The sequence below is a fragment of the Bos indicus genome, chromosome 21 (genome assembly GCF_029378745.1).
Source record: "Bos indicus isolate NIAB-ARS_2022 breed Sahiwal x Tharparkar chromosome 21, NIAB-ARS_B.indTharparkar_mat_pri_1.0, whole genome shotgun sequence".
In the NCBI taxonomy this organism is placed as follows: Eukaryota; Metazoa; Chordata; class Mammalia; order Artiodactyla; family Bovidae; genus Bos; species Bos indicus.
The window spans coordinates 16,197,943-16,222,105 of record NC_091780.1 but is presented as its reverse complement, the minus strand read 5'-3'; the positions used below and the strand labels follow the sequence as shown (position 1 = coordinate 16,222,105).

The 24,163-nt window shown below is 44.7% G+C and overlaps 1 protein-coding gene across 5 annotated transcripts in view; it reads left to right on the top strand.

Moving 5' to 3' along the window:
* The window catches only part of SV2B (synaptic vesicle glycoprotein 2B), a 256,051-nt gene that overhangs the window by 184,350 nt on the left and 47,538 nt on the right, over positions 1–24,163 (top strand). For all 5 annotated transcript variants that reach the window (XM_070775062.1, XM_019983967.2, XM_019983969.2 and 2 more), the window contains exons 3-6: positions 9,106–9,286; positions 9,741–9,892; positions 18,517–18,650; positions 20,418–20,507. In XM_070775062.1, coding sequence (XP_070631163.1) covers positions 9,106–9,286; positions 9,741–9,892; positions 18,517–18,650; positions 20,418–20,507 — 557 coding nt within the window. The remainder of the gene's footprint in view (positions 1–9,105; positions 9,287–9,740; positions 9,893–18,516; positions 18,651–20,417; positions 20,508–24,163) is intronic.

Here is a 24,163-nt window from a genome sequence, read left to right as displayed (position 1 = left end):
TATGAAAAATTTCAAACATATAGAAAGATAGAAATAATTTTACAATATACACTTATATACCTACTAATTAGATTCTACAATTAATATTTTACTATATTTGCTTCATTTTCTACCTCTCCACAAAACTGCCTTTTTAAAAATTTTTTATTTTTAAAAAGATTTTTGATCACTCTGTTTAGCACAGGGGAATGTTAGTTCCCTGGCCAGGGATGAAACTCACACCCCCTGCATTGGAAGCATGGGGTCTTAACCTCTGGACTTCCAGGGAAGTCCCAGCACAAACCTAGCTTTTAAAAATTCCAGTTATAAGATGCTTACAAAAGACATATCTAACGAGATGCCAGTCCAGGTTCAATGCACGATACTGGATGCTTGGGGCTAGTGCACTGGGACGACCTAAAGGGATGGTATGGGGAGGGAGGAGGGAGGAGGGTTCAGGATGGGGAGCACATGTATACCTGTGATGGATTCATTTTGATATTTGGCAAAACTAATACAATTATGTAAAGTTTAAAAATAAAAAAAAAAATAATAAAAAAAATAAAGCAAACAGCATAGAAAAGTTAAGAGAATTCAAAAGCCATTTGGCTTTACCCAAATAATTTTAAAATGTATGTCCACACAGAAACCCACCCACTGAAGCTTATAGCAACTTTATTCATAATTGCTCATACTTGGAAGCAACAAAGATCTCCTTCAGTAGGTGAATGGACAGACCAACAGTGGTATAGCCATACAGTGGGATATTATTCTTTGCGTTGGGTTTGTTTTTATAATCTGACAATCTTCTTCCTGAGAAATCCACAGAATTTCATATTTCTCTTTTTATATTTTTTACAAACGAATGGGAAGGCAGCTTGGAAGTTGCATGCTCAGTTGACTGTTAGTAATCCTGTGGACTGTAGCCCGCCAGGCTCCTCTGTCCATGGGTTTTCCCAGGCAAGAATACTGGAGTGGGTTGCCATTTACTTTTCCAGGGGATCTTCCTGATCCAGGGATCGAACCTGTGACTCCCGCATCTCCCGCATTTACAGGAGGTTCTTTACCACGGTCTCACCTGGGAAGCCCAGTTTGGAGGTTAGCTACTTCAGTAATCAGTTTGCAGATGTGGTGGTCAAGCCCTTGGAGGGTGAGAGGATGTCTCTCAAATTATGCAACCAGTGAACAAGATCTTTGGGTTCCTGGGACCAGGATTCTCATCACTACCCCTCCCTGTGTTTCCCTGAGGGTGGGTGTACACTAGCCTCTCACTACTCAGAGTGTGGTCCATGGATCAGCAGCACCAGTCTTGCTAGAAAGGCAAAATCTTAAGCCCCAACTCAGACCTATTGAACTGAGAATCAGAATCTGATATTAAGATCCCTCCGTGATTTGTGTGCATAGTGAAACTGGAGAAGTGCTGAAGATAGCTTTACTGAAGTAAGAGAAAAAAAGAACTTCTTTTGGACTCTGGTGTTTTTCTCTGGGGTGGGGCCAGGGTATGGGGTGTATGCATGCATGCTAAGTCACTTCAGTCGTGTCTGACTCTGTGTGACCCTATGGACAGCAGCCCACCAGGCTCCTCTGTTCATGGAATTCTCTAGGCAGGAATACTGGAGTGGGTTGCCAGTTCCTTCTCCAGGGGTGTATAGATGGGTTCTTACCAAATGTCCTGACCATTTGTCTGATTCTTGTCTCCCCTTCTCCTACACTTGTAGGCCCACAGGCATGTAGACAGCACATGTGCATGCAATCATACATGTGTACGCATGTTCTCTCTCGCACACACACACCCTCTGCGCCATTTATGAGCGGGCCTCGGTCTCACCAGCCCCGTTCCCGCCGCGTGTCCCACACATGCTGCACGCTGTTCACACGGAACTCCTCGCAGGTGGTTGCCCTCACACATCAGCTGCTGTTTCTGCTTCCCTGTCTCTGCACCTGCTGTCTGCTCCCGCCTGTGATATATCCCATCACCAAGGTGGAACCCTGACTAACTCTTTTTAAAATCTGAAATTCAATTTTATTTTATTTTTTAAATTGTTATTGCAGTATAGTTACTTTTACAATGTGTGAGTTTCTGCTGTACAGCAATTATATATATATATATATATATATATATATATATATATATATATATACATATACACACACACACACACACACACACACACATACATGTGTGTGTGTGCTTGGTTGCTCAGTCATGTCTGACTTTTCGTGCACCCATGGACTGTAGCCCGCCAGGCTCCTCTGTCCATGGGATTCTCCAGACAAGAATACTGGAGTGGGTTGCTATTCCCTTCTCGAAGGGATCTTCATGACCCAGGGATCAAATCCGGGTCTCCTGTCTAGTGGCCAGTGCTGAGTCCGTGTTTGCTGTTTTGCTGCTGTTATAGGATGCATTAGGCTTTTTAAGTGTGTTGATTACTTCAGATTGGTTCAGTTCAGTCACTCAGTCATGTCCGACTCTTTGCGACCCCATGGACTGTAGCACACCAGGCTTCCCTGTCCATCATCAACTCCCGGAGCTTGCTCAAACTTATGTCCACTGAGTCAGTTATGCCATCCAACCATCTCATCCTCTGTCGTTCCCTTCTCCTCCCGCCTTCAATCTTTCCCAGCAATAGGGTCTTTTCCAGTGAGTTGGTTCTTCGCATCAGGTGGCCAAAGTATTGGAGCTTCAGCTTCAGCATCAGTCCTTCCAATGAATATTCAGGATTGATTTCCTTTAGGATGGACTGGTTAGATCTCCTTGCTGTCCAAGGGACTCTCAAGAGTCTTCTCCAACACCACAGATCAAAAGCATCAATTCTTCGGTGCTTAGCTTTCTTTATAGTCCAACTCTCACATTCATTCATACATGGCTACTGGAAAAACCATAGTTTTGACTAGATGGACCTTTTAATGTCTCTGCTTTTTAATATGCTATCGAGGTTTGTCATAGCTTTTCTTCCAAGGAGCAAGCATTTTTTAATTTCATGGCTGCAGTCACCATCTGCAGTGATTTTGGAGCCCAAAACAATAAAGTTTGTCACTGTTTTCATTGTTTCCCCATCTGTTTGCCATGAAGTGATGGGACCAGATTCCATGATCTTATTTTTCTGAATGTTGAGCTTTAAGCCAACTTTTTCACTCTACTCTTTTACTTTCATCAAGAGGCTCTTTAGATCTTCTGTACTTTACTTTCTGCTATAAGGGTGGTGTCATCTGCATATCTGAGGTTATTGATATTTCTCCTGGCAATCTTGATTCCAGCTTGTGCTTCATCCAGTCTGGCATTTCTCAAGATGTGCTCTGCATATAAGTTAAATAAGCAGGGAGACAATATACAGCCTTGACGTGCTTCTTTCCCGATTTGGAACCAGTCTGTTATTCCATGTCCAGTTCCAGTTCTAACTGTTGCTTCTTGACTTGGTACAGATTTCTCAGGAGGCAGGTTAGGTGGTCCGGTATTCCTGTCTCTTTTAGAATTTTCCACAGTTTGTTGTGATACACACAGTCAAAGGCTTTGCCATAATCAATAAAGCAGATGTACATGTTTTTCTGGAACTCTCTTGCTTTTTTGGTGATCCAGTGGATGTTGGCATGGTCTCTGGTTCCTCTGCCTTTTCTAAAACCAGCTTGAGCATCTGGAAGTTCACAATTTACGTACTGCTGAAGCCTGGCTTGGAGAATTTTGAGCATTACTTTGCTAGCGTGTGAGATGAGTGCATTTTTGCAGTAGTTTGAACATTCTTTGGCATTGCCTTTCTTTGGGACTGGAATGAAAACTGACCTTTTCCAGTCCTATGGCAACTGCTGAGTTTTCCAAATTTGCTGACATATTGAGTGCAGCACTTTCACAGCATCATCTTATAGGATTCGAAAGAGCTCAGCTGGAATTCCATCATCTCTACTAGCTTTGTTTGTAGTAATGTTTCCTGAAGCCCACTTGACTTCACACTCTAGGATGTCTGGCTCTAGGTGAGTGATCACACCATCGTGGTTATCTGGGTCATGAAGATCTTTTTTGTACAGTTCTTCTGTGTATTCTTGTCACCTCTTCTTAATATCTTCTGCTTCTGTTAGGTCCATACCGTTTCTGTCCTTTATTGTGCTCATCTGTGCATGAAATGTTCCCTTGGTATCTCTAATTTTCTTGAAGAGATCTCTAGTCTTTCCCATTCTATTGTTTCCCTCTATTTCTTTGCATAGATCACTGAGGAAAACTTTCTTATCTCTCTTTGCTATTCTTTGGAACTCTGCATTCAAATGGGTATATCTTTCCTTTTCTCCTTTGCCTTTAGCTTCTCGTCTTTTCTCAGCTATTTGTAAAGCCTCCTCAGACAACCATTTTGCCTTGTTGCATTTCTTTTTCTTGGGGATGGCCTTGATCACTGCCTCTTGTACAATGTCACGAACCTCTGTCCATAGTTCTTCAGGCACTCTAACTATCGATCTAGTCCCTTAAATCTATTTGTCACTTCTGCTGTATAATCATAAGGGATTTGATTTAGGTCATATCTGAATGGTCTAGTGGTTTTCCCTACTTTCTTTAATCTAAGTCTGAATTTGGCAATAAGGAGTTCATGATCTGAGCCACAGTCAGCTCCTGGTCTTATTTTTGCTGACTGTATAGAGCTTCTCCATCTTTGGCTGCAAAGAATATAATCAGTCTGGTTTCAGTGTTGACCGTCTGATGATGTCCATGTGTAGAGTCTTCTCTTATGTTGTTGGAAGAGGGTCTTTGCTATGGCCAATGTGTTCTCTTGGCAAAACTATGTTACCCTTTGACCTACTTTGTTTTGTACTCCAAGGCCAAATTTGCGTGGTACTCCAGGTAGCTCTTGACTTTCTACTTTTGTATTCCAGTCCCCTATAAGGAAGAGGACATCTTTTTGGGTGTTAGTTCTAGAAGGTCTTGTAGGTCTTCATAGAACCATTCAACTTCATCTTCTTCAGCATTACTGGTCGAAGTATATACTTGCTACCCCATTATCTATTCCTGTATAACTCAGTGGCTTAAAGCCATTGTATCATTGGCTGTGCTCATGGAGCTGTATTTTGGGTGGGAATTCCCTCCTCCTCCCTTCCTTTATTCCCCTAAATATCTATTTATTTATTTGACTGTGTCTGGTCTTACTTGCAGCACGTGGGATCTTCACTGAGGCTCATGGACCTTCTAGCCCGACTCACAGGCTTAATTGCTTGGGCCATGTGAGATCTGAGTTCCCTGACTAGGGATCAAACCTGTGTCTCCTGCATTGCAAGGTAGATTCTTAACAACTGGACAATCAGGGATTCTAAATCATTGACTCCCTTCCTCCCTTTCAATATCTCTTTCTTTATTCCAAATGTTTACTAACCAGGTATCACAAGACCAACACAAGTCATTTGTTGGCTGAATGGGATGCTGGAAAGTCTAGGCAGTTGTTGTTCAGTCGCTTAGTCATGTCCTCTTTGCAACCCCATGGACTGCAGCACACCAGGCTCCCCTGTCCTTCACTACCTCCCAGAGTTTGCTCAAACTCATCATGCCCACTTGAATAGGTGATGCCATCCAGCCATCTCCTCCTTTGCCACCCCCATCTCCTCCTGCCCACAGTCTTTCCCAGCATCTAGGCAGGGAGTTGTACTAAAATGAGGCCAACCAAACTTGGAAGCTTAGCACATACCTACCTGGGGAAAATAGTTCCCTCTCTGCTCTGGTCTAGAAGCCTGAATTACCAAGCATAAGGAATGATGTAAAACTCCCTTGTGAACTGGGCTGGTGGTGACCTCCCAGGGGTCTATCCGGGAGGGGAGAAGAAGGGCAGGGCATCTCATAAGTGGGGCTCTGGCCATGGGTGTCGTGTTAGGTAGGTTGTCTCAATCTGAGGAAGTAGAACCTGGTTCTTTCCTGGGGAAGGCCTGGTCGGGCAGGGGCAGAGTTTGTAACTTTTCTGATTGGTTGGGGCATCAGATGCTGGTAGGAAACCAGCATGGACCAGACACAAAGCCAGTCGTGCAGACTAGTGCGCCTGGTGAGAGTAACAGGAAAGCTACAGCCCGACCCAGGCACAGAATCCAATTCATTCTTTTAAAAAATATTTACTTTTATTTTGCTTATTTTTGGCTGCGCTGGGTCTTTATTGCTGTGCACGGGCTTTGTCTAGTTAGCAAGTGAGGGCTACTCTCTAGTTGAGGTATATGGGCTTCTCACCGCGGTGGCTTCTCTTGTTGGGGAGCACAGGCTTTAGGGAGGCAGGTCAGTAGTTGCTGCACGCAGGCTTAATTGCCCCGAATCATGTGGGATCTTCCCAGACCAGAGATCCAACCAGTGTCCCCTGCATTGCATGGTGGATTCTTAACCACTGGACCACCAGAGAAGCCCCCAATTCATTCTTGATAGAAATGGGTCATGGCCACAGAAGATTGTTTTAAGACACTCTCATCAATGAGTCGGAGAAGGCAATGGCACCGCACTCCAGCACTCTTGCCTGGAAAATTCCATGGACAGAGGAGCCTGGTAGGCTGCAGTTCATGGGGTCGCTAGGAGTCGGACACGACTGAGTGACTTCACTTTGACTTTTCACTTTCATGCATTGGAGAAGGAAATGGCAACCCACTCCAGTGTTCTTGCCTGGAGAATCCCAGGAACGGGGGAGCCTGGTGGGCTGCCATCTCTGGGGTCACACAGAGTTGGACACGCCTGAAGCGACTTAGCAGCAGCAGCAGCAGCAGCATCAATGAGTAAGGCATTGAGACATAACACTCAATGGCTAAGAACTGGGAAAGATTAAGTCTGCCAGGAGCCAGATGCTGAAAGCCCTTGGCTGTTCAGGGCTGAATCAGGCAGATAAACTCGGAGTCTAGTGGGAACACTAACCGACATCATTACAATACAGCATGACCCAGGCCTGAGCTGGGTTTGCAAGTCTTGGCTTATTTTCTCAAACACAAATGTCAATGACCTAATAAAGTGGGAGATTGCTCACTATATTTTCTAAGCTGTGGGCTGAGAAACTGGTAAAATAGTAGTGGAGAAAAACCCTGAGCCCAGGAGCATAGGCGCAGCAGTTTCCCCTAGACGTCCCCACATCTGACTCACTGCAGGTCTTTGCCCAAGTGTCCCGGTTCCCGAGGGACCTCCGAACCGTCTTGTTTGGAAGCGTCACCTCCCACTCTGATTCTCCCTGTCTCTGCCTCCATGTTATTTTTCTCTGTATCACTTTCAGTAACCCACTTACTGTATATTTCATTCACTCACTTATCATCTCTTTTCCCAACTAGAATGTAAGGGCCACAAAGGCAGGGATTTTCATACATTTGTCTCCTGCTGTATTCCCAGTAATGAAAACATGGGCTAAGTCACTTCAGTCATGTCCGACTCTTTGTGACCCCATGAACTGTAGCCTGCCAGGCTCCTCTGTCCATGGGATTTCCCAGGCAAGAGTACTGGAGTGGGTTGCCATGCCCTCCTCCAGGGGATCTTCCTGACCAGGGATCGAACCTGAGTTTCTTATTTTTTTGCATTGACAGGTGGGTTCTTTACCACTAGCACCACCAAATAGCACTTAACTAATAACAGGCATTGAATGAATGCTTGTAGACTCATAGGCATGGTTCCTTGATTAATGTCATATATGGAAGGGAAAAAGGAAATGGCTTATTTCATGGCTTTGAGTTGTGTGGAGGTGAAAAGTGACGAGGTGTGTGAGTGAAGGAAATCCTAGTTAGTGAAAACCACTGACAGCATCAAAGTTATCTTCTTTTCATCTCATAAATAAAATAATAAAAGAAGGAAACCTGCCACCGGGAAGGTAACGCAGAGCGTACTTCCATTGCTGCTTTTGGGGACCTCCCTTCAAGTTGGTTAAACAGCTAATGAAGATTTTGGCTGTACGGGGGCCCTTCCCAGCACACATCTGCCTAAATAAAGCATCCACGGGTCAGGAGAAGCTTCCTTTCCGTGAAAGATAAATGATCTTCTTCATCTGATTTACAGTCAAGGTTGAGCAAAAGGACACTTACCTAATTTGTATTCAGGATTTCCACTGTATGAAAGACGTTCTCCAGAATTTCCTTCTTGGGTTTAGTATATAATGTATCAATATATTCTTAGCAACAGTCGTTGATAAATAGTAAGTATTCAGTTTTTAGTTGGAAAGAATTATCTGTGTGCTTCTAGAGATCTGCCACCTCTCTGAGGATGCTGGGTTCATTGGAATTCCATAAATGTGTCTACAACAGTGTATTTATATTACTATATCTTAAGGTAACCGATGGGGCTTCCCCGGTGGCTCAGTGGTAAAGAATCCGCCTGCCAATGCAGGAGACCTGGGTTGGATTCCTGGGTGGGGAAAATCCCCTGGAGGAGGAAATGGCAAACCACTCCAGTATGCTTGCCTGGAGAATCCCATGGACAGAGGAGCCTGGCGGGCTACAGTTCATGGGGTCACAAAGAGTCGGACACGACTGAGCGACTAAACCACCACCAGGCAACTGATTGTATTACAAAGCACGTAGTAGTTACGCCTGTTGGAGAAAGGCTAGCTCATGGCTGCTCTCTTCTACATTCTCCTGAGAAATCTCAACATTTAAAGTAATTACAGTCCAATTTAAAAAAATCTGAACATTGGCTGTGGCTTGGAAAAGGCCCTTCTTGGGTGTTTACTAAAATAAACTGTCTTGTTGGTAGTTGCTCTTATCAGTCTCGTCTTTGCCCTCCCAATGGTCCCCATACCTGCCTCACCACACTTTTTCCTGGGAAATTTGTCTTTAAGCATAACCCCGCAGGTAAGGACATTTGAGGCGCTGCCACTTTTTTGTTTAAAAATAAAAATGACAGAATTTCCTTCAGCTGCACATTACGCATTTCAAAGAAAGGTACGTCAAACCCAGTTCTGGTTGATCTATTTTAGCACGTGTACATATGTGTCAACCTGGTGAGGCTGTTATTTTCTGAATAGCGTTCCTCAGAAGTCGCATTTGTCCAACATGTCTAATTTGCCGCCGACATCTGTCACACTCCACCTTTTATGTCTGTGACACAGAATTTCTAGGATGCATTAAGATGGGCATCAGGTTTTCTAAAACACCGCACAGTCTCTAATCTCTTGTCTCCTCTCTCCACCCTCCCCTCTCTCTTTCTCTTCCTCACAGGGCTGATAGTCTACCTAGGAATGATGGGGGGAGCCTTCGTCCTGGGGGGCCTGGCTGATAAGCTGGGGAGGAAGCGAGTCCTCAGCATCTCCCTGGCCATCAACGCTTCCTTTGCCTCCCTCTCCTCCTTCGTACAGGGATATGGAGCTTTCCTCTTCTGCAGACTCATCTCAGGCATAGGGTACGTAATCACAGAGATTCAGCCGGCCCCTCCTGCCATCCATCCATCCTGGTACCTTGCCTCTGAGTGGTCCTCCAGAAAACCTTGAACTGAATTCTGCTTTTTAATTTCTGGCTGTACCTCACGGCATGTGGTGCCTTATTCCCCAACCAGGAGTTGAATCCATGCCTCCTGCAATGGAAGGCAGAGTCTTAACCACTGGACCACCAGGGAAGTTCTTGGATTCTTGTGTGACTTCCACGATACTGTGTTAAGGTTGAATCTTAGAAAGGGGTTAGGTTGCAAAGTCAGTGTATAAGGTCAAAAGAACCTAACGCTGCCTTAGGCTGGTCTTTGGAATTTACTGGGCTGTTTCACCACTTGGCCCAAGGGCGGGACGCGGCAATTGGGTTCCTGGTCTGACTGTTTTTAGTGTCTGACTTGGTTCTTCCTTTCTGGCATTTTCTCTCTGCAGTATTGGGGGTGCTCTGCCCATTGTGTTTGCCTATTTTTCTGAATTCTTGTCCCGGGAGAAGCGAGGAGAGCATCTCAGTTGGCTGGGCATCTTCTGGATGACTGGTGGCATCTATGCATCTGCCATGGCCTGGAGCATCATCCCGCACTACGGTGAGTGCAGAAAGCTTCAAAGGGCCGAGGGGCCTTTGTTCCGAGACACCTGCATCCGAACAGCATTTCCTGTCCTCAGCCTTAATCCCACATTCTCATACACAGTTCCTGAGTACAACCTTGATCTTTCTAAAGAACTTCCAGCACTGGAGACACATTGCTAATCTCAGTACACGTCTGTCTGGAAATAATACAGTCTACCCTCCCTCTTCTCCCCCCTCCTTCTCTCCTTTCCTCTCTTTTATTTGAAGGGATTTTGACTTTCATCTCCAGCCCTCCTCCTCACAGCAAATTAGGCTCTATTCCCTTCTCCAGGGGATCTTCCTGACCTAGAGATCGAACCTGGGTCTCCTGCATTGCAGGTGGATTCTTTATCATCTGAGCCACCCAGGAAGCCCTTTAAGGCAAACTTCATCTCCAGTTCTCCTCCTCACAATGAATTCGGCTCAGTAACTCCTTTTTATAGATGGTGTAGCAGAGGTCAAGAAGTTGGTGACTCGGCCAGATTGATGACTTGGCCTTGGCATGACCTTGAATCCTGACGCCCCCTCCCTTGCAGCGCAGTGCTCTCATGCATTTTCCATTTTACTTCCTGCTGTCCCTCTTTTGGTTGCAGACATGGAGCAGCCCTTACAGACAAGGTCTTGGTTTCAGCTGAGACAATTTTATTATCTTGGTTAATTGTGAAAACTGGATTTTCTGGACAGAGACTTGGCAACATTAACTTTCACTATTGGATTTTATTAAGAGTAAAGTAGGGAGAAGGCAGCAGTTTTGAATTTGATTATGCCTTTGGAGTATTCTGGGTAATGCCATTAACATCCTTCAAAATTATTTTTGGCAAACTACAGATTATGGGTGTAGGCTTTGCCATCATCTAGAATCCTGCAGACCATAGGGAAGAGCAGACAACTGCCCCTGAAGTTAGCCAACACTTCTCCACCCATTCCCCTCCTTGGGGCGTGTGTGTGCGTGTGTGCGTGCGTGTATGTGTGTGCGTTTATTAAAGTACAGTTTGTTTGCAATGTTGTGTTACTTTCAGGTGTACAGGATTGTGTCAGTTACTCTTTTTCAGATTCTTTCCCCATATAGTTTATTACAAAATATAGAGAATGGTTCCTATGCTATATAGTAGGTTCTTGCTGCTGCTGTTGCTGCTGCTGCTGCTGCTGCTGCTAAGTTGCTTCAGTCGTGTTCGACTCTGGGTGACCCCATAGATGGCAGCCCATAAGGCTCTGCCATCCCTGGGGTTCTCCAGGCAAGAACACTGGAGTGGGTTGCCATTTCCTTCTCCAATGCATGAAAGTGAAAGTGAAAGTGAAAGTGAAGTCCCTCAGTTGTGTCTGACTCTTCGAGACCCCATGGAGATGATGTGGGTTTGATCCCTGGGTGGGGAAAATAGCCTGGAGGAGGGCATAACAACCCACTCCAGTATGCTTGCCTGGAGAATCCTATGGACAGAGGAGCCCGGTGGGCTACAGTCCATAGGGTTGCAAAGAGTCAGACACAACTGAAGCAATTTAGCATGCATGCATGCGGTATTCCATAATATATGTCACGTGTTCTTCATCCGTTCATCTGTCCCATGGACATTTAGGTCCATGTCTTGGCTACTGTAAATGGTGCTGCTATGAACACTGGGGTGCATGTAGCTTTTTGAATTAGAATTTTCTCCAGATAATGCCCAGGAGTGGGATTGCAGGATCATATGGTAATTCTATCTTTAGTTTTTTAGGGAACCTCTATACTGTTCTCCATAGGAGGATGTACCAATTTGCATCTCCAGCAATAGCATAGGAGGGTTCTTTTGTCTCTTGGCATGCTTGTTTTAAATCTAAACCTCTCTGTTGTCTGTTCTGGACTAATGGAGGCTTCAGCATTATCTTTTTAAGAAGAAGCAATCTTCTTGGATTGGTGTAGTTAAGGAGATGCTGGGTATATTACCCTGAGAACCTGATCAACCCTGAAATCTTGGTTTGACACCAAAGATATTTTCCCCTCCTTCAAAGCTGGCTGGTCTTTCTGATCTATGGGCAGCTCTGCTCCTCAGTAATCTTAGGGCTCAGGTTCCTCCCAGCCTGTGCTCTCCCCTCTTCAGCATGTAACCTACATGCTGGTTCAGGAAAACAGCATGGGCAGTTGCATGTGGGTGCTTTTGAAGGGCAGGGTAGGAAGTGGATCACATCCTCTTTGCTCACATCCCCTTGGCCCCACATCTGTAACGCGACCACACTCCACGGCAAAGGACGCCGGGCAGTGTAACCTAGCTGTGTGCCCCGAAGCTGGAGGAAATGGGTTTGAGACCATATCCCACTGGATTTTGTATTAGAAACAGAGAAAGAAATATGAACAGAAACAATGAAATAAAGAGTTGACGTTTTCCAGGTAATTCTGTTACCATAGGCAGTTCTCCCTGGAGAAGGGCATGGCAACCCACACCAGTATTCTTGCCTGCAGAATCTCATGGACAAAGGAGCCTGGCAGGCTACAGTCCATCAGGTCACAGGTGGATACGACTGAAGCGCCTAAACGTGCACACAGGCAGTTTTTCATAATTTTAGATACAAACCTGTATTATTCCCCATGTTAGGCTCTTCATTCTTCCCTTCCCCTAACGGCACACTTTAATTATCCAGGCTGTTGGTTACATGGCTCCAAGGAATTGCTTTTGTCCTTGCTATTAATATAATATCATTTCCCCTGGTCATTGGTCCAAATGTGTTAACAGTAAGAAACTATTTCTACATATAAATTAAATTAGAAAAATTTGCTGGGAGGGGAACAAATAGATTCTGGATAAAAGCTAAGTCAAAATAGCAGGGCTCTGTAATTTGGGACAAGTCACTCTAGCTTGTCCAGGCTTGGTTCCTTCATCTATAAAATGAAGGGAGAAAGAAGCAAAGGGAATTGACTCTAGAGATCTGATCTGTGCCAGCCTTTACAGCCAGCAGTTCTTAGGATGCAAAGAATGTCGAGAAAATTTTGGAGATGATTCTAGTACTTGGGCTGGCTTCCCTCCAAGCTGTATTAGCAATTCTGGCCCTGTTTGCAGACTGCTTGTTCTGTAAGGGGATGGCCCGCACAACCAACCAATGAGCAAAGGTTCTTGGCTTCACTCTGATTGGATCAGCTTAGGTCATATGCTCACCTCAGCCAATCACTAAACTCCAGAGGATGCCAGATACTGAGGGTTCATATACTTCATTCCTCGTCCCTGGCGTTGTGGGTGGGGTCAGTCCCACCCAAACCACAAGTCTGCAACCCAGTGGAGAAGGACTGGAAAGATTTTGTGAGGTGGGTAGCAGCCTTCAGTAGTCACTACAAACTGTGTCATTTTTTCACTTCACTTTACCCACTAACACGTGCCAATGTCTGGGTGTCTGGTTTTTAAAGAAGCAATAAGTTAATTCGGGTTGGGAACTTGTTGATCAGGACTAAATGGGATGCCCATGGCAGAGGGGCCATAAGGCTGCTGGCTGATAACAGGGCTTGTGCTTAAATATCCTACTCCAAATGGACGGGATATTTTCCTATTTGTATGCTTTTGTGAACTGCAAGGAGATCCAACCAGTCAACCCCAAAGGAAATCAGTCCTGAATATTCATTGGAAGGACTGATGCTGAAGCTGAAACTTAAATACTTTGGCTATCTGATGCGAAGAACTGACTCACTGGAAAAGACCCCGATGCTGGGAAGGATTGAAGACAGGAGGAGAAGTGGGTGACAGAGGATGAGATGGTTGGATGGCATCATGGACTCGATGAACATGAGTTTGGGTAAACTCCAGGAGTTGGTGATGGACAGGGAAGCCTGGCATGCTGCAGTCCATGGGGTCACAAAGAGTCAGACATGACTGAGTGACTGAACTGAACTGAACTGATGCTTGTATGAAATCTGTGGCTTTTACATGCCATTTAAAAATGGCTTCTTGGATGATTAGGCTTGAAGGCTTGAAATGCACATTTACTTCAGGGCAAACCATCCTAGAAATATGGTAGACTAGAATCACAGTGTAACAGGAGTGACTATTTATTTTAAGCCTCATTTTTACCAGGACCAGATGTTTTGTCCACAGTGAACCAGTTATTTGATGATATTTTTTTAATAGGCCTAAGACATTAATCTGCTCACATCACCCCCACTCAGCAGGGACAAATGCAAGGGTGATCCAGAAAGGAGACGGAATGTTTGTACGTAGCTTGTACAAACCATTTAATTGCTTTTGCCGGAATGAAATGATGTGAGGTCTTGGCACCAGGAATTTGGGTGACGGAGTCATTAAGAAAGAAAATTACAAAGCTCAGAATGTTTTTCTGGGAAGTCATGGGCACAGCCCTGAAAAATGTGGCTATATTATGGAAGATTAATTCCCACTGTAGTCAGCAGCACCAGCTGTTTGTGAGATCCTGATGGAGAAAAAGTAGGGCAAGCTAAAAGATCAGTGAACAAGACAATCCATGTCTCCATATTAGCGGTTGTTCCATATATTTGGAAGTAGTTCGCTATTTAATTTTATTTAATTTAAGGCCCCAAAGATGTGCCTAATGAAGTGCAGTTTACTAAGTCACTGTAAAAACCAGAGAGGCATGAGGGAATAATGGATTTTGGATAATTTGCACATATTATCATTAAGAAAAAAATGTCTCTCTGAGGCAGAGTACTCTCTAAACATACCTGTTTCTGTTCTTCTCTTGTTACCCACCTGAGTTGGATGGCTATGTGGTTATTTCTAATTACGCCAGAATGGTTTTTGAACATGAGCTGAGAATGTGTAAATCTTTCTATGGTTTTGTCTTCCTCTTCCAGTTGTCACTCCCAGGAGAAAGGAAAGGCTTTTTAATTAAAATTAAAATAAACAAGCAAACCCCAGTGATATGGGAAGGAGGATGGGCAGTGCATAAAGAGGTTTGATTCTGATTGAGAAGGCTGGATGTATTCTGTGTATTATGTTCTGTGGCCATTGTGTAAAAGTGGCCACAGTCCCGTGTTTTTCCACCTGGGATTCTCTCTGGCCAGTCCTTCACTCTGAAAATAGAGTTAGAAATATCTGCAGAAACAAGAGATATTAGTTAGGAGTCTCTGGCAAGTACAACAAATTGAACTGCAATGGTAAGTAATAGACTTAAGGACATAAACCTCCCACCTCTGGAGTTAGCCATTTAGTGTATTTTTCAAGTAAATGGAATAGAGATTTTACAGCAGAATAATGTTTACCCTTTGAACTTTATTTTTTTTTTTTCTTTTTTTTTTTTTTTCTTTTTTATTTTTTTTTATTCTTCCAATTTTATTTTATTTTTAAACTTTACATAATTGTATTAGTTTTGCCAAATATCAAAATGAATCCACCACAGGTATACATGTGTTCCCCATCCCGAACCCTCCTCCCTCCTCCCTCCCCATACCATCCCTCTGGGCCGTCCCAGTGCACCAGCCCCAAGCATCCAGCATCGTGCATCGAACCTGGACTGGCAACTCGTTTCCTACATGATATTTTACATGTTTCATTGCCATTCTCCCAAATCTTCCCACCCTCTCCCTCTCCCACCGAGTCCATAAGACTGTTCTATACATCAGTGTCTCTTTTGCTGTCTCGTACACCGGGTTATTGTTACCATCTTTCTAAATTCCATATATATGCGTTAGTATACTGTATTTATGTTTTTCCTTCTGGCTTACTTCACTCTGTATAATAGGCTCCAGTTTCATCCACCTCATTAGAACTGATTCAAATGTATTCTTTTTAATGGCTGAGTAATACTCCATTGTGTATATGTACCACAGCTTTCTTATCCATTCATCTGCTGATGGACATCTAGGTTGCTTCCATGTCTTGGCTATTATAAACAGTGCTGCGACGAACTTTAGAAATCACTATATTTATTTATAAAGTTAGGTCTTTTTAAGAAATGCTAGTTGGGGGACTTCCCCGGCCGTCTAGTGGTTAAGACTGCCTTCCAATACACGGGGTGCAGGTTTAATTCTTGGTTGGGTAGCGAAGATCCCACATGCCTTGAGGCCAAAAAATCCAAAACATAAACAACAAAATTCTGATAAAGAATCCACGGACAGTGCATGAGACCCCAATTTGATTCCTGGGTTGGGAAGGTCCCCTGGAGAAGGAATAGCCTTCTCCCTGCAGTATTCATGGGCTTCCCTGGTGGCTCAAATGGTAAAGAATCCGCCTGCAATGGGGGAGCCCTGGGTTTGATCCCTGGGTTGGGAAGATCCCCTGGAGGAGCACATGGCAATCCACTGCAGTGGATTCTTGCCTGGGGAATCCCATGGACAGAAGAACCTGGCAGGCTAAGTTCACGGGGTCGCAGAGTTGGACACAACAGAGTGACTAAGCACAGCACAAACAACAGAAGAAATGTTGTAACAAGTTCAATAAAGACTTTAAGAATGGTCCCCATAAAACCCATAAAAAAAAAAAAAGAGCCTTAAAAACAAGACCAAAACCAGAAATGCTGTTGGAACTGTCTTCAGAGGTTGTTTTGAATGGCATGAAAGAAAAAGAAAACAGTTCTTTTGCTGATCTTTGCTGATATTCACCCGTTTTACTCACCATCTTTGGCACTAAATGTCATGTAACTATTTCTAAACAAATCAAAGCTACCCTCAAAGCAGGTGAGTTATTATTGATTGCTGGGGAGTTTTCACACACAGTGACTCTGTGGAGGTAACATTAGCTGCATTCTACAGCTGTGAAAACTCACCAACATAACAATAAGGATGTGAGAAAGCCAGGATTTGAACTCTGACCTATGTGACTGCAGAAATCCAGGCACTTTCCACTGTGTCATTGTTCCCTGAAAGAGGGAAATTTGCTACTTATAAAGATGTTTGAAATAACGTTTTGTAGATTCTAAAGGCAATTTCCAAAAATGAGTTTTAGGAATACGTTGAATATAATGAAAGCTGAGTTGGAGCTAGTCACCTCTCTGTTTCAATGATTATGAATTCATTTGAATATAGAAGCTCAGTTTCTTAAAAAAAAAAAATTAGCGTTATGACTGACAGTGGTTTTCAAACTGTTGTCCTAAGCCCCGTGCTTTGGAATCACCCAGAGCTGGCATTGCTCTTTGACGTGGGTGAGAGTAATCCCCCATCAAAACCCTAGGTCACATAAGGCCCTGCTCTGGCTTTCCTTTGTCTTCCTTGATGGCTCAGATGGTGAAGAATCTGCATGCAATGCAGGAGATGCAGGTTTGATCCCTGGGTTGGGAGGATACCCTGGAGAGGGGCATGGCAACCCACCTCAGTATTCTTACCTGGAGAATCCCACGGACAGAGGAGCCTGGCAGGCTACAGTCCATAGGGTTGCAAAGAGTCAGACAGGACCAAGGGACTAACACTTTCACTTTCTTGAAGGTCGCTCTAAGACCAAGTGTCAGAGACACTCTGACTGCTTGATTTTCAATTGGAGTAGAGTTGCTTTACAATGTTGTGTTAGTTTCTGCTGTGCAATGAAGTGAATCAGCCGTACGTATACACATGTCCCCTCCTTCTTGAGCCTCCCTCCCACCACCACCCCATCCCACCCCTCTAGGTCATCACAGGGCACTGAGCTGAGCTCCCTGTGCTATACAGAAGCTTCCCACTAGTTATCTATTTCTGCAGATGGTGACTGCAGCCATGAAACTAAAAGACGCTTACTCCTTGGAAGGAAAGTTATGACCAACATAGATAGATAGCATATTATGTTGTCATAGTTATGTCATATTATGTCATAGCTATGACCAACATAGACAGCATATTAAAAAGCAGAGACATTACTTTGCCAACAAAGGTCCGTCTAGTCAAGGCTATGGTTTTTCTAGTGGTCATGTATGGATGTGAGAGTTGGACTATGAAGAAAGCTGAGCGCCAAAGAATTGATGCTTTTGAACTGTGGTGTTGGAGAAGACTCTTGAGAGTCCCTTGGACTGCAAGGAGATGCAACCAGTCCATTCTAAAGGAAATCAGACCTGAATGTTCATTGGAAGGACTGATATTGAAGCTGAAATTCTGATAATTTGGCCACCTGATGGGAAGAGCTGACTCATTTGAAAAGAGCCAAATTCTGGGAAAGATTGAAGGCAAGAGGAGAAGGGGATGACAGAGGATGAGACGGTTGGATGGCATCACCGACTCGATGGACATGAGTTTAGGTGAATTCTGGGAGTTGTTGATGGACAGGGAGGACAGGTGCTGTGGTCCATGGGGTTGCAGAGAGTTGGCCACGACTGAGCAACTGAACTGAACTGAGCGTATATATGTCAGTGCTCCTCTCCCAGTTCATCCACCCTCCCCTTCCCCTCTGTGCCACATGTCTGTCTTCTGTGTCTGTGTCTCTTTCAGCCCTGTGAACAGGCTCATTTGTACCATATTTCTAGATTGCACAAATAGGCATTAATATATGATATCTGCTTTTCTCTTTTCTGACTTACTTCACTTGGTATGATGGACTCTAGGCCCATCAATATCAATACAAATGACCCAGCTTCGTCCCTTTTTACGGCTGAGTAGTGTTCCACTATGAACAGATAGTACATCTTTATGCATTCATTCGTCTACAGACATTGCACTGCCTCCATGTCCTGGCTGTTGTAACTAGTGCTGTGTGTCTGTCTGCTTCTTCACAGGCTGGGGCTTCAGCATGGGCAGCAACTACCACTTCCACAGCTGGAGAGTGTTTGTCATCGTCTGCGCTCTGCCCTGCACCGTGTCCATGGTGGCCCTGAAGTTCCTGCCAGAGAGCCCGAGGTTTCTGCTGGAGGTGAGTCAGTGCCCCACCCCGTGTGAGGCCTGCTCTCCTAGCCCCTTGGTCCCAGGTCGGCTTTGACCTGGCCTGTCATTAAACCCGTCATGATGGTGGCCTGCCCAGGGTGCAAGGACTGCCAGAGCTGGAGGGAGCCGAGCTCACAGAGTGCAGATCAGCGGCACTGCTTCCCGAGTCTGGGTGGAGCTGGAGGGCACCCTCTTGAAGATGCTTCTGGTACCCATGCTCCCCAGAGGTCCTGTTGACCTTTGGAGCTGCATGAGCAGGACTTCCCTGGCAGTCCAGTGGTCCTCCCCAATGTGCTGCCACTGCAGGAGGCACTGGTTCAATCCCTGGGCAGGGAACTAACATCCACGTGCTGAGAGGCAGAAAACAAAACAAAAAGTGCCCAAAACAAAAAGCTGCATGGAGTTTTTTCCATGTTACAGCAGTGAACTGGGTTGTCGATCTTTCTCTGCTCCCCAGCCCTGCAGGACTCTTGCCTCTGCAGTTCCTCTCTCCTCCAGAAGGCTGCTCCCACAGTCCTGTGAGGTTTCCAGCTGGATGGTGGTGGTGGTGGTGGGGGCTCTCCTGCTTGCAGTGGTCAGACGGGTCGGGCTGGTGGAGGGGCGATAGGACTCCAAGGCTCTTACAGCCCGAGTTCTCAGAGTCCACTCACAAGCTTCCTTCTAACTTTCTGCAGACTTTCTTGTTGAATGTTTTCTTTCATCCCATTGGTGAGGGGCAGATGCAGCAAAAAGTTTTTTTTTTTTTTTTTTAATCCAAGCTTATTTCAGAAGCTTTGATGTGTATTAGCTCTCTAGGACTGCTGTAACAAAGGAACACAAACTGAGTGTCTCAGAGTTACAGAAATTTGTTGTCTCCCAGATGTGTTGGCTAAAAGTGCCAAAAGGTGTTTGCAGGGCCACACTCCCTCAGAAGTCCTTGGGCAGAGGGCCCCAACCTCTGGAACCTAGTGCCTGATGATCCGAGGTGGAGCTGATGTAGTGATCATAGAAATAAAGTGCGTAATAAATGAAGTGCACTTGAATCCTCCCAAAACCATCCTCTGCATCCTGGTCCATGTAGAAATTGTTTTCCATGACGCAGGTGCCTGGTGCCAAAATGGTTGGGGGCCACTGCCGTAGGGCAACCTTCACTTTGCCTCCTCCAGCTTCTGGGTGGGTTGCTTACATTTGGGGTGGTCCTTGGCTTGCAGCTCTTTCACTCCAGTCTGTCTTTGTCACCACAAAGTACTCTCTCTGAGTGCCTCTAGGTCTTCACTTGGGCTACTTCTTATAAGGGCACCAATCATGTTGGATTAGGGGCCCATCCTACCCCAGGATGACCTCATCTTAATTACATCTGCAGCAACCCTACTTCCAAATAAAGTCACCTTCTGGGGGCACTGAGGGCTAGAACTTCAACATATCAAAGTGGCGTGGGGGACACAATTGAACCTGTTATGTGTTGGGTCTTGGCTTTAATCGTCCAGAGAGGATCATGGCTCCCACCTGCAGTCTATTCAACCTTAAAACTACAAGTAGTTACTCACAGCCTATGACGATAATAATACCCAGTATTTACACCTTGAAGGCACAGCCTGGTTAGCCTCCCAGGATGGGCTGCAACAGAAGCTTGTGTTGGTTTTTCACAAGCCGCAGATTGTAACGCATCCATGGCCAGTGGCCTAAGACGCAGGCATCAGCACCCTGTTGTCTCTGTTGGGTTTTCCACCTCTAATTAGCAAAGGATTGTTCATGTCTCTCTTCTTGGTTTTACCAGATGGGCAAACACGACGAAGCCTGGATGATTCTCAAGCACGTGCACGACACCAACATGAGGGCCAAGGGGGCCCCAGAGAAGGTGTTCACGGTGAGTGCGTGGTCACCTGTGCCAGCCGGAGGGGGCCTCTCCTCTTCACTGTTTTGGTTTGCTAAAAAATAATTTTACTGCATAAGCACATCATGGAAAATTTGTCAAAAAGGAAAAAAAAACCCTGATATTCTGCATCATATTACTGCATCATAATTATTTTTTGTATTTTGATGGACTCCTTCTTGGTACCACTAATTACTCAAAAATAGCAAAGGAAAAAACTAGCTGTATTCATACAGAGATAGCCAGATGTACCCATATTTACATATAAATATATATTATTTAAGAGCACTCATAGACATTCTACATGTGTCTAATAGTATTCAGAATCATCCTTTTTTAAAAAAAAATACTTATTTTAATTGGAGGCTAAGTACAATATTGTGGTGGTTTTGCCATACACGGACATGAATCCGTCATGGGTGTACATGTGTCCCCCATCCTGAACCCCCCTCCCACCTCCCTCCCCACCCCATCCCTCTGGGTTGTCCCAGTGTACTGGCTTTGAGGGCTCTGTTTCATGCATTGAACTTGAACTGGTCATCTATTTCACATACACATGTTTCAGTGCTATTCTCTCAAATCATCCCACCCTTGCTTTCTCCCACAGAGTCCAAAAGTCTGTTCTTTACATCTGTGACCCTTTCCCTGTCTTGCATATAGGGTCATTGTTACCATCTTTCTAAATTCCATGCATTAACATACTGTATTGGTGTTTTTCTTTCTGATTTACTTCACTCTGTATAATAGGCTCCAATTTCATCTGCCTCATCAGAACTGACTCAAATACATTCTTTCTTATAGCTGAGTAATACTCCATTGTGTATATGTACCACAACTTTCTTATCTATTTGTCTGCTGATGGACATCTAGGTTGCTTCCATGTCTTGGCTATTGTAAATGGTGCTGCAATGAACTTTGGGGTACATGTGTCTCTTTCAATTCTGGTTTCTTCAGTGTGTATGCCCAGCAGTGGGATTGCTGGGTCATATGGCAGTTCTGTCTCCAGTTTTTTAAGGAATCTCCATACTGTTCCCTATAGGCCTGTACCAGTTTGCATTCCCACCAACACTGTAAGAGGGTTCCCTTTTCTCCACACCCTCTCCAGCATTTATTGTTTGTAGACTTTTTGATGGCAGCCATTCTGACCAGCATGAGGTGGTATCTCATCGTGGTTTTGATTTGCATTTCTCTGATAATGAGTGATGTTGAGCATCTTTTCATGTGTTTATTAACCATCTGTATGTCTTCTTTGGAGAAATGTCTGTAGTTCTTTGGCCCATTTTTTGATTGGGTTGTTTATTTTTCTGGTATGGAGCTGCATGAGATGCTAGTATATTTTGGAGGTTAATTCTTTATCAGTTGTTTCATATGCTATTATTTTCTCCCATTCTGAACGCTACCTTTTCACCTTGCTTATAGTTTCCTTCATTGTGCAAAAGCTTTTAAGTTTAATTAGGCCCTGTTTATTTTTGCTTTTATTTCCATTACTCTGGGAGGTGGGTCATAGAGGATCTTGCTGTGATTTATGTCAGAGAGTGTTCTGCCTGTGCTTTCCTGTAGGAGTTTTACAGTATAACATTTAGCTTAAAATTTTCCTATACATGTGTATGTGTTAATCATTCAGTTGTGCCCAACTCTGTGAGACTTCATGGACTGAAGGGTCACAGAGGATCGACCTCTCAGAGTACAGGGTCTCCTCCTTCCTTCTCCCCACCCCCGTCGTCTTTTCTCCTTCTTTAGTCCCCTCCCCTCCCCTGTCCTCTCTGTGGAATAAAACACATCTTTCTCCTTTACTCATGCAAAGAAGCTTATGTCTTTTGAGTTTGAGCCCATTTCCCAAGGATTTTCCCACATGTGAAGCAGTTTATTAGCATGCGGTATCTGTCCCACAATAGCCCTGAACCCTCCTGAGAGGAGTCTTTGCGTAGATCACCGTCCACTTCATTTGTACATCTGTCCCTGTAACTATGAATCTCCCTGACCTTCCACCTCTGTCTTGCCCTGCTTATCCCACGCAGGACCTTACACAGGGTGGTTTTCCCCAGGTTGCCTCTGGAAGCATCACTTCTAAACTAACCACAGATTGACACTTTGTATAAAATAGATAACTAATGAACACCTGCTGTAGAGCACAGGGACAGCTACCTAATGCACTGTGGAGACTTGAATGGGAAGGAAGTCCAAAAAAGGGGGGATATATGTGTATGTGTGGCTTCCCAGGAGGTGCTAGTGGTGAAGAATCCGCCTGCAGTGCTGGAGCTGCAGAAGGCTTGGGTTTGATCCCTGGCTCTGGAAGATCCCCTGGTGGAGGGCATGGGAAACCACTCTACTATTCTTGCCCAGAGAATCCCATGGGCAGAGCCTGGTGGGCTACAGTCCATAGGGTTGCAGCGTCAGACATGACTGAAGGGACTTTGCATGCACGTGACTGATTCATTTTGTTTTATAGTAGAAACTAATACAACATTATAAATAAACTATTCTCCAATAAAAATTAAATAAAGAAAATAAACCAACCACAAGGTTGCCTGCCTGGGACCCCTTTTTAGACAAGTGGTCTGACTTTCTCTTTTAACAACCCATTCTAACATAAACAGCTTACTTTTAAGAAATGAGATCTTTCTTGGCCTGAAAATCAATCAAAACTCCAAATTCCAAAGGTGAAACTGAGCCCTTACTTCAGGACCAGAATTCCTCACTTCAGGAAGGGTGTGCATGCCCCAGAAGAAAGCTCAGGCGGGAATCAGTGAGCAGAGGGCTCTGAGACCTGGAATTTTGTCTTTCTCCAACATGCATGCCAGTCACCAAGTCCTTGGGCATAAACTCCGTTTTTAGTAGTTTTCACCCCTCCACAGGAAAAGGGAATTAGAAAGGTTATGGACTCAGTATTTCCATAACTGATGCCAAAAGCTCAGCCTCTCTGTACACAGGTGCCGAATTGAATCTCAGAGACAGTTTTGGGTGAAGTAGAAATGAATAGCTTTATTGCTTTGTCAGGAAAGGGGGGCCACAGCACGCCAATGCCCTCAGAAATGTGTGTCCCAACTTGGGGAAGATAGTAAGAAGTTTCATAGTAATTGCTCAAAGAGGGTGTGATCAGCTCATGGACGTTCTTCTGATGGGTGATGGGTTGGTCAGCATCATCAGCCTTCAGGTCCAACTAGTCTGGGGTCTACATGCTGTGGGCAGCATATCATCATTAATAGTTAACTTCTCTTACCTGGAGGAGATTTCAGGATCTGTAAAACAGCTCAAAGACATTACGTGTATCCACTGATGTGGAAACAGGACCTTGCTCCAAGGCCGTACTATTGTTTCTCCCTGATCTCTCATCCCTGCCCTAATTAACGACTGCTTGGAACTGCCCATTGGAAGTCAGGGAAGCTCATGGAGGCTGAATGAAGGCTCTTTCCTGTAACCAAAGAAATGGGGGACACAGAAAGGCCTTATGCCCAGGAGCCCCACAGGGTCCTGCATGGTATCATGCTGACTTGATGATCATATTAATTATGTAGAAATGGATAACTGGATGGGGCAGGGAAAAAAGGAAAAAACAAATGACTGGAAAGTGTTACTAACCTCAGACCGCTGGGCTGTGGCTGGAGTCGGAAGTGAATACTCAGCCCCACTGGCTGGGGTCGCCTGCTCTG